Source organism: Solanum dulcamara, chromosome 9, assembly GCF_947179165.1.
Source record: "Solanum dulcamara chromosome 9, daSolDulc1.2, whole genome shotgun sequence".
NCBI classification, from domain to species: domain Eukaryota; kingdom Viridiplantae; phylum Streptophyta; class Magnoliopsida; order Solanales; family Solanaceae; genus Solanum; species Solanum dulcamara.
In genome coordinates, this window is record NC_077245.1 from 74022667 (window position 1) to 74033218 (window position 10552).

At 37.9% G+C, this 10552-nt stretch overlaps 1 protein-coding gene across 1 annotated transcript; it reads left to right on the plus strand.

The window, feature by feature from the left end:
- The first annotated feature begins 571 nt into the window (after window positions 1-571).
- LOC129904545 (glutaredoxin-C4) lies at window positions 572-9688 on the plus strand. The gene is made up of 4 exons (XM_055980104.1): window positions 572-815; window positions 7976-8049; window positions 9226-9324; window positions 9410-9688. Exons 1-4 carry the CDS (start codon window positions 631-633, stop codon window positions 9481-9483), a joined length of 432 nt encoding a protein of 143 aa, XP_055836079.1. The 5' UTR covers window positions 572-630; the 3' UTR covers window positions 9484-9688.
- The last annotated feature ends 864 nt before the right edge of the window (window positions 9689-10552 follow it).

Consider the following 10552-nt stretch of genomic DNA (forward strand, 5'->3'; position numbering starts at 1 on the left):
GCTAAAAATGATGACGACTTAGTTTCAGTTAGTTTTGAAACGGTAGTAAAAGTAAGGAAATTACAACCAATGACCTTAAAAATAGGTGACAACAACAGTACCACAAGTGAGGTCTGGGGTTTCAAGTACAGCAAATTCAAGTACAAGAAAAAAAGAAAATAGTGGGAAAAACATAGCAACTAACAAGGGGGCGTGCAAATCCTACAAGAAAGGACCAAAGAACAACAAAAAAGTATGCTAATCGAATCACAATATATAGCAGAGATGATAGATATCACAATCAAAAACTAAAATTACACCTCTAGTACACGACAAAACACCAACAAACCTAAGCTATCGAAAATCAAGACAACACTTAATTATCTACTAATCTTCTACCCTAATACACATTCTCCATACCTTCATATCTAAGGTTATTTTGAAGGTCTTTCTCATAAAGCACCTCATAACCATCTATTTATCAAATTCATCCAACATTTTTATCTATCAGCCCCATAACCAAAAAAAGGCCCAAAGGCCCAATCATGTAAACTATATTTTTTCTTTTCCATATATTGAAGGAAAAAAAATCCGATTGAGATCTTGAAAGACTCGTAATTTTCAACTCTTTCAGTCTTCAGAGCTCAAAAAATGGCGAAATCAGCTGCATTTTCCAATTATACATCGTTTTCCTCGATACCCATTTTCGTATTCATAGTATCTGTAACTGTGTTGTTATACGCATCAACATTTGCTGAAGCTGGAGATTCATCTGCTTTCGTCAAGAAGACGATTTCTTCTCACTCCATTGTTATCTTCTCCAAATCTTATTGCCCGTTAGTTTCTCTCTCCCTTTAAGCTCCATTTTCTGCTTCTTCTTTTTTTAATAGGGTTTTGCTTATTATCTAATTTTGTTTCATGGGTTTTGTTTCATTTGTAATTTTGATGTCCCTTTTGTAATGCACTTCTATCTTTCTCAAATTGATATGATAAATTACAAATTAGGTGACCCTTTTTATTGGTTAGAGTTACTCTATCAAAGTGAGCATAAAGTGTGTGTCTTTGATGAATTTGAACTAAAAGTTGCTCCCTCCGTCCATTTTTACTTGACCAGTATTGACTTGCAAACCACTTCAAGAAGCCATAAATAGAATGATAATTATACTATATTACCCTTTGAATGTAATAAATTTAATCCTTTGGGAAATGACTATAGTTAATAATAAGGGTTAATTAGGAACCTGAGTGATAAATTATCACTTGATTTCTTAAACTATAACAAGTAAAAGTGGACATCTATTTTTTTTTTTTGGTAACTAACAATTCTATTAATCACCATGACAGAATTACAAAGTAGCTAAGTCAACTCAACTAGCTATTCTAGGAACTTAATCTAACTTGATAAGGAATTCTGTTGGACTGGAGATTAGCTCCTAGCAAGTTATCTCCAAATCCAATTGCACCTAAACCTTATACATCTCTAGTCATTACAAAAATCAAGTATATACTAACGCCTGCAGTTTTGTAGGGGCTCTAGTACAACACATATAAACCACTTCCTGAACAATGACCTCGACATCCATCCTTTTGCTTCAAAAATCCTTTGATTTCTGTCAAGCCAAATAGCATGACATGTTTCTTCAAACACTATCTTGAACATTTGGGCAATCTGGGATTTTCCTTTTCCATTTGCGATTCCCCAATCAACCATTTGAGACCATGTGGTAACTGGACATTCATCCTTGTGCATCCATTTCAATATAGACTTCCATACCCTTCTAGTATACTCTCATTCTACAAATAGACGCTCCCTATTCTCCAGTTGATTAGCACAAAGTGAGCAGTAGAGACTAACATCACTGCCCCATTTAATCAATCTATCCGAGGTGAGAAGCTTTCCATGGAGAGTGAGCCACATTGTGAAAATTGCCTTAAGTCTGGCATCATTTCGAAATATTAAAGCTTTCCAAGGAACTTTAGGATGACCCCCCTGCAAATTGAAATACACTTGTCTAATGAGGCTTCTCTTCTGATCAGTTCTGATAACACCTTGACCAAGCGCGCTCCGAACACTAATGATCTTCCTAACCATCCAGCTGGCCTGCTGTGGTATGGGAGCGGTTTCAATAGTCTGCCCTTTCATATAGTAGATATGTATCCATCGTATCCATAATTTATCTTCCTTATGAGCTAAGTCCCAACAGGTCTTGGCAATTGCAGCTTTGTTCCACAAATCAATATTAATCAGGTTAAGACCACCTGTGGCTTTGGGAGCACAAATTCTATCCCATGCTATTAGTGCCTTTTTATATATAGTATTGGTTCTTGTCCACACATAACTCCGACAACAAGGTTCTATAGTTTTCAGCACTTTATAAGGTAAAGGGAATAAGTGAGCCAAATATGATTGTATTCCAAATAGAACAACCTACGCCAGTTGGACTCTTCCAGCATATGAGAGTTTTTTTGTAGTACACAGTTATCCTTGTGACAATTTTCCTTATAAGAGGTTGCCATTGTAAGATAGACAACTTCTTTGAGGATAGCGGTATACCTAAGTACTTTAATGGGAGCTCCCCTCTCAAGTAGCCAAGTTGTTGGAGGATCTTGTTCCTTTCCAGCAAGTCAACTCCACCAAAATACACTGAACTTTTGTCTAAATTTGCCTCCAATCCAGATGCCTTTGAGAATAGAAGGAAACACTGGCTAATAACCTCTACTGATTGGGAATCACCTCTAGCGAATAACAACAAATCATCTGCAAAACAAAGGTGGGTTAAGTGAACCTTCGAACATCTGAAGTGGAATTTGAATGTCTTAAGTTGAGAAAGACCACTCACAGTTCTGCTGAGACACTCCATAGCAATGGTGAACAGATAGGGTGAAATAGGTCCCCTGTCGTAACCCTTTAGCTGCATTAAAAGGAGGAGTAGGTTCCCGATTGATGATAATAGAGTAGCTCACTGTTTGAACACATTCCATTATCCAAGTAACAAACTTCTCAGGAAATCTGAGTTCCTCCAATATTTGTTTCTGGTATACCCATCGGGGAGATATGTTTTCTGCTATACGCTTTGACCAGCTTATGCGCCATGATGATGTTGTCAACTATCCTCCTACCAGAGACAAAGCCTGCCTGTGCCTCATTAATAATAGTAGGAATTACTTTTTGCATTCTCGCAGCCAACACCTTAGAGATGATTTTATACATGATTGTGCAATAAGTAATAGGTCTAAATTCCTTCACATTTTGGGGGTTAGGGATCTATTTTTAGTACAGTGGATAAGTAAAAGTTGATGGAGGGAAGGGAGTATTGAAAAATATTGAAGCATGCATGGAAGAAGCTTTGCTTATGAGGATTTTAATGTGTGAAAGAGGGTTGTTATGCATTTTTTCTGCATACTTTGCAGAAAGATCTTGATTTTGGTTTTTGTAGTCTAGTTAATTATTGGATGGATAGATGTAAAACTGTGGAACATTTTCCTCTTTTACAATGGTTTAGCTATTTTGATTCACTTTAGCGTCATATTTTCTTTTATTTAGTTGTCTTTAGCTTATTAATTGTAATAGAACTCGGTCTTTATGATAATGGATGCACTCTAATTGTTCTGCGAGGTTATAGTTGAATCTCACTGTCACGATCCTGACCCGCCGTGATTGACACCACTCTAAGCCTCCAGTGGGAGGAACGCTACTACAACCCAGACTAAGTAGTAATAACAAAAGGTAGGCAATTTAAGATGTGGAAACAGGTTAAATAAAGATAAAGTGCTGAGTTCCCATAAACTCAACCATGGAACTAAAACATGCAGAATTACCTCTAGAACATGAAAGTCATTATACCAAAACTTCTAACTAACAAGTCTAAGATGAGGGGATGCAACCCAGAAAACCAAGATTGAGAAGAATTCATGGAAGCCTGAAAGAACTGACTCACCCTTGAACTCTGAAATCAGTGATCTCCTATTTGAGGTCTCTCAACAACCACTTGTAGATGCCCTGTACTCAACAAAAGAAGAGCAAGTGCAGTATTTGTACACAAAACAACGGTGTACTGGTAAGATCACGCGGCTATTTCAGTAAGTGAAATATGAACAAGTAACCACAACAAAGTACAACAACAACAACAAACCCAGTATAGCCCCACCATGTGGGGTCTGGGGAGGGTAGAGTGTACGCATACCTAACCCCCACCTTAAAAGGCAGGGCAGCTATTTCCGAAAGACCCTCGGCTTAAGAGAGAAGAAGAACAAGGGAGGAGAAACAAGGAAAACAAGACATATGTCAGTAGAACCAGGCATATAGCAAACAATATAAAAATATGAATAATGAGAGCGATAAAGTCAGGGTAGGAAAGATCGGGGATAAAGGAGCATTAACTACTATAGATAAAATAGGATACCCAAAGTAAACTGGGCCAACTAATATAAGCAGTAATCCCATGCAAAATCATATGTTAATAAACAAATGAGTGTGACTACGACTACTATGGAGAACAGATGGGCCACCTAGCCCACTATCTTAGTCTGAGTCCTCCATAGCCTCCTATCTAAGGTCGTGTCCTCGGTGAGCTGTAACTGTGCCATATCATGTCTAATCACCTCTTCCCAATACTTCTTTGGCCTCCCTTTGCCCCTCCTGAAACCGTCCATAGCCAACCTCTCGCACCTCCGCACTGGAGCATCTGTGTCTCTCATCTTTACATGCCCAAACCATCTCAGTCTCGCTTTCCGCATCTTGTCCTCCACCGATGCCACTCCCATCTTGTCTCGGATATCTTCATTCCTAATTCTATCCATCCTAGTGTGCCCACACATCCACCGCAGCATTCGCATTTCCGCGACTTTCATCTTCTGAACATGAAGTTTCTTGATTGGCCAACACTCCACCCCGTACAACAGAGTCGGTCTAACCACCACTTTGTAGAACTTGCCTTTGAGTTTTGGTGGCACTTTCTTGTCACACAGCACTCCAGAGGCGAGCCTCCATTTCATCCACCCTGCACCGATACGGTGTGAAACGTCGTCGTCTATATCCCCATCTTCCTGTATAATAGACTTAAGGTACTTGAAGCTTCTTTTCTTTTGAATGGCCTGGGTACCAAGCCTCACTTTCCCGTCAGCCTCACGCGGCAGGCCACTGAAACTGCACTCCAAGTATTCTGTCTTGGTCCTACTCAATTTAAATCCTTTAGACTCCAACGTCTGTCTCCAGCCCTCCATGTTGTCGTTAACTCCGTTGTGAGTCTCGTCAATCAGGACTATGTCATCCGCGAACAACATACACCAAGGCACCTCACCTTGTATTTGTCTTGTCAATTGATCCATCACTAGGGCGAATAGAAACGGGCTAAGAGTCGATCCCTGGTGCAACCCCATCGTAACAGGAAAGTGCTCTGAGTCCTCTCTTACAGTCCTTACCCTAGTCTTAGCTCCATTATACATGTCTTTAATCGCTCTAATGTACGCCACAGGTATACATTTCGCCTCCAAGCATCTCCATAGGACCTCTCTTGGAACTTTGTCATAGGCCTTTTCTAGGTCAATGAATATCATGTGTAAGTCCCTTTTTCGCTCCCTATACTGCTCCACCAATCTCCTTAAGATATGAATGGCTTCTGTAGTCGAGCGCCCCGGCATGAATCCAAACTGGTTCTCTGAAATAGACACACTACTCCTCACCCTCATTTCTATCACCCTTTCCCACACTTTCATAGTGTGACTTAGCAGCTTGATACCTCAAGTAACCACAACACAGTAAACACACATATACAGAATACCTTACCATCTATCATCTCATGATCAGTACACATACATATGCACAAGTTAACAATCTCAATTCACTGCAACATTCAAGAATTATTCTCTCATGGAATCCATACCCAAATTGTTAGTATGTCGGAATGTGACACCCGATCCAATAATGTGTCGAAGCGTAACACCCGATCCAATCAACTACAATCATAATGAATAGTCTCAAACAGTTACAACCGTCAAGTAATAGGTTCATTACATGCAATTGGTCACAAAATAGTCATTTCATTTAGTTCATTTCATCTTCCCCTGTTCACATACATACATGTGTACAATGAAGCAGTTAACTTGCATACATGACACAGACGAGAAAACAAACCATCACGTACCTCGAAACCAAGCCTTGGAAACTCTACACAGCTGGAGCTTTTCCTTTCTGAAGTCTTTCGGCTTGTTCTTGGTCTAAAAACAATTATACATATGCAAAGGATCAATAAAATGGCCTAATTAACCCGGATTATAACAAAATACCAACCCTTTGCCAAACCCATGACTTTCTAAATTCAATACTTCATGCCAAGATCAATTACGGGAGTTCTACTTGCCCGAATTCGATTTCGTAAAGCCGCACAGGCTCCTTATCATCTTGGCTATCAACTCACATGATCAAACTCAGAATTCAATCCTCCATCCATTACCGGATTACCCTAGACCTCATCTGACTCATATTTCGTCCAAGTCTGGCCTAGACTCAAAATTTCCAAATCACTATTTAGAAGTTTTCTGGCCCAATTTTTTTTTCCATTGGCTTATCTATAACGACGGAAGCAGGTCGTTACCCTTATGCCATGGAAATCAAAGGAAAATAAAGTATAAATGGTGTGTGTATAAAATTGAATAATATATTACATAAAAAAGAAGAAGTTTGATTTACCTTGCTCATGTTATGCCTAATCAAAGAGTCCAAGGATCTATCTTTCCTCTAAAGGGTTATGACGAGCAAGATCGATCATAATTTTGTTAAGGTCTGCGTACACCCCACCCTTCCTAGACTCCACTTGTGGGATTACATTGGGTATGTTGTTGTTGGTGGTGGTGATGGTGAGAAAAGAGATGAAAGGAAGATACTCAGTCGTAGCTTGTTTAATTAGACGGGAGAAAATTACATGAAAAGAGGGTGGGAATGAGGAGGCGAGGGAAAGTTAATTCCTATTTCGAATGCTCTACTATCAGAAATCTATAGTTCGAAGGGACTTTATCCTTATTCTCCCTACCATTTGCAGATTAATTACTCTTCAGAAAAGCGTTAATCCATTAGGCCCCTAAGTAGAGAAATAAGGAGTTTTTAACAAGTGGGAAAAGTTTTCTTCTATTTTGTTTTCTCGTATTTACCTCTTATGAGATATATTTTTCCCTTTTTGGGAGCATGGATAACAAACTTCTAAGAGATACCAAGCTTTTCATAAGAAGTAAATGGTATCCATATTCAGGTGCTTCAGCGACAAGTAGGGTAGATTTGACTTGGAGTAGAAAGATATTGGTCATACCCGCACGATTATGAAAACTGAATTGGGTTGAGGGTTCTCAAGTCTTTAAAGAAAATGGTGTGCTTAAAACATATTAGTTGAGTTTTGAATTGCTCTGGTTTATGGTTCCATTACTATCTCTCCATAAATTATATTGAAAAGTCATGCATCTAGAAGGAGGGAAGTAGATGACGTTGGGGAGAATTGCATTTAAACTATGCTGTGTGTGATATGCTCTCTGCTTAAATTCTAAGGACATATCAGAGGAACAGTCCTTTTTACCTTCTGAATGTATCATTCAAATTGATGAAAGGATTACATTTCATCACTAAAAGGACAATTAAAGGAACCTTTTTCCCAAGTGCTCATCCCGTGCTCTTTTTTTTTAATTCTTATGTTATCAAGTAAATTCTGACTAGTTCATTTGCGAGACTGTAAATATGACGCACAATATTGCTGAGGCAATACACCATGTATCCTGTTAGCCAGTGAAACCCAATGCCTCAACACCTATAAGAATGTTTGAGATCCAAAATATCAAAATCACTGACAACTAATGTGGCTTATAGACTCACTAATTTTCCTATTCGAAACCTATTTTGTACATATTCAACTTCTTAAAAGTATATATAATGATCTGGCATGCAAACACTATTTTATTTGTGTTTATCGTATGTTGTATTAACTGTTTGCATCAATTTTATATTGCTTTGCAGATACTGTAGGAAAGCAAAGGCCGTATTCAAAGAATTGAACCAAAAACCTCACGTCATTGAGCTTGATGAGAGAGGTATCCTTCCTTTTCCTCTAGTCTCCACCCAAACTTTTCCTTTATCAATCCCTACATGTTGTATGGCAGGATTATAGCTGCCAACCTTCTAAGATTTTCTCAACTGCTTACAATGGATTTCAGTAATCAAGTAAAAATTGTAAGATACAACAGATTACATCTCACTAGGCTTGCCATCAGCCAATCACATTTTCTACGATTTCTTGACAAGGTTGATTGGACTTATCCAATTAAAAGAAACACTTCGAGCGAATTGAGACTTAGGGTGTGTTTGGTATGAAGGAAAATGTTTTATCGGAAAACAAGTGGGGTTTTTCTATTTTTTTTGTGTTTAGTAAGAAAACAAAAAAACCTAGAACATTTATGTGTAATCTGGCAAAACATTATTGGGGTGGGGTAGTGGGGGTTCGGGGGTGGGATGGTCAAGGGGTAGGGGTTTGGGGTGTTGGGAATGATGGGTGGGCTAACTTCTAGGTCTGTACTTACTTCACTCAAGAAAGTTCTACACTTTGCTTAGTATTTACACCTAGCAACTTGTGCCCCTGAAGCTTTGGAATAATCATAATGTCCTAGATTGTCCACCTTGATGTTTCATTCATCTAACAATTCCAATTTATTGAAGGCCCTTGTGGGCGTGAGCAGTAGAATTGGGATAGAACTTTCCCTTCGTTGGACCTAGGGGTTTGGGGGAGAGGGAGGTTTTATGCATTGTTGACAAAGGCTCATTTAAGGCGTGCTTAAGCCCTGAAGCTCAGAACAGCTTGAGGAGGGCGCTTCACCTCACATAAGCTGCGGTTCAGTGTAGGCTAGGCACTATGCGTGCTCACTCATTTCCCATGAGTTATCTTGAATCAAGCAGTACTGAACAACAAATATCATCGGCAAATAAGTGTGTTAGTTGTCAAGGAAAATATTGTCGAATAAATTTCTTACGTTTTTCATGAATTACATTTACATGTATATTTTTTCCATTTTGCACCTTTTTTTTTTACTAAAGCCTGCACTTAAATTAACCTTTGTGCTTAAAGCCCCAAAAGACGTGATTCACCTTTGACAACACTGATTTGCAGCAGTAACTATTTGAACTCAATGTAGAAGGTGAAAAAGATTGTATTAGAACAATAGATCACGTCTTTGATCAGAACCTTTAATCAAAATTCTGTTTTTCCTCGTCAGATGATGGATGGAACATTCAGGATGCCATTAGTGAGATCGTTGGCAGACGCACCGTGCCACAAGTTTTCATTAACGGAAAGCATATTGGAGGATCAGATGGTAAGCTAATTCAAAGCATCTCTCTTAGTTCTCCGTTGCGTTGGATAGTCATAATCCTGTGCTGACAATGTCATACACTGTACAGATACCATCGAGGCATACGAAAATGGGGAGCTAGCTAAACTTCTTGGTGTTAATGCAAAGAATGATGATCTTTAAACTGGATTTGTTACATTGGTTTTCAAATTCAATCACTCTGTAATATGATGTGATCACCATATTTCTAATGCAGTTAGGTTCTCTGCTTTTTGGGATTTCCAAAAATTTGGAAGTGTGAGCCTCTTTTTAATAACAACTTTAGGAGAAAGGACTTGTTATTGTAGGTATTATTTTTATTATTATTATTAAACTAATGTTATCTTAATCTTCGATTATTGCTTTACTTTCTTTAGTATTTTCATCATAGCTTTTTATTCTAGAATTTCTTTCAAATCATGTTCTGAAAAGTTTGGGGTTTATTGAAAATAGTCTATCTCACAAAAACGAAAGTCAGCTGTAGTGATTCGGGAGTCCATTATGTGGAAGGACCATTGTTGATACCTCCTAAGAGCTCTTATCGTCAATGTATTTGTTTGACACCTCGATGTCCTGTCATGTTGTTCATCGATACAAGTGATAATTGTGGTGGACTTGCCAGGGGACTCAAAATTTAAATTTGTGGGTTTAAAATTTTGCCATCGAACCCATATTCGTCATAGTTATTGGGGTCAGAATTACATATTTACATATTTAATAAAATTACATGATTTAAACAAAAGTAACTAGGTTCATCTGAATTATAAATATTTCAGCAATTATTGAAGTCGTTGCAACTTCACTTTTATCAACTTTTGAATTCATTGCATAACAAAATCCAGAAATTGCTGAAACAACTTTTAAATTATTTGATGAAATAACAATAAAGTTATGGGTGAATGTACCAAATTTGACCTGGATCACTTAGGATATTTAATATTTTGGATGGTCTATGATAGTGAAATCTTATAATTCGTTCCAAATATTTAAGTATCTACTTAATAATTAACACGTTTTTCAAAGCAAACCATGAAAATTGACAGTTGATTGGGGGCACATAGATAATAATATAATGTAGTACCAGATACAATCGTCCCTTCACAATTCATATTAATGCAATTTAAATTTAATTTTATATCAGACATTGATTGAGAAAAAATAAAAAACAAATACAACCATGCAGTTGTCCATCAAGCAATAATGCCTAACTCAC

Coding starts and splice junctions, on each gene's coding strand:
- LOC129904545 (XM_055980104.1), top strand. CDS start 631: ATGGCGAAATCAGCTGCATTTTCCAATTATACATCGTTTTCCTCGATA. Junction 816..7,975: donor TTCTCCAAATCTTATTGCCC/GTTAGTTTCTCT, acceptor ATTGCTTTGCAG/ATACTGTAGGAAAGCAAAGG. Junction 8,050..9,225: donor CATTGAGCTTGATGAGAGAG/GTATCCTTCCTT, acceptor TTTCCTCGTCAG/ATGATGGATGGAACATTCAG.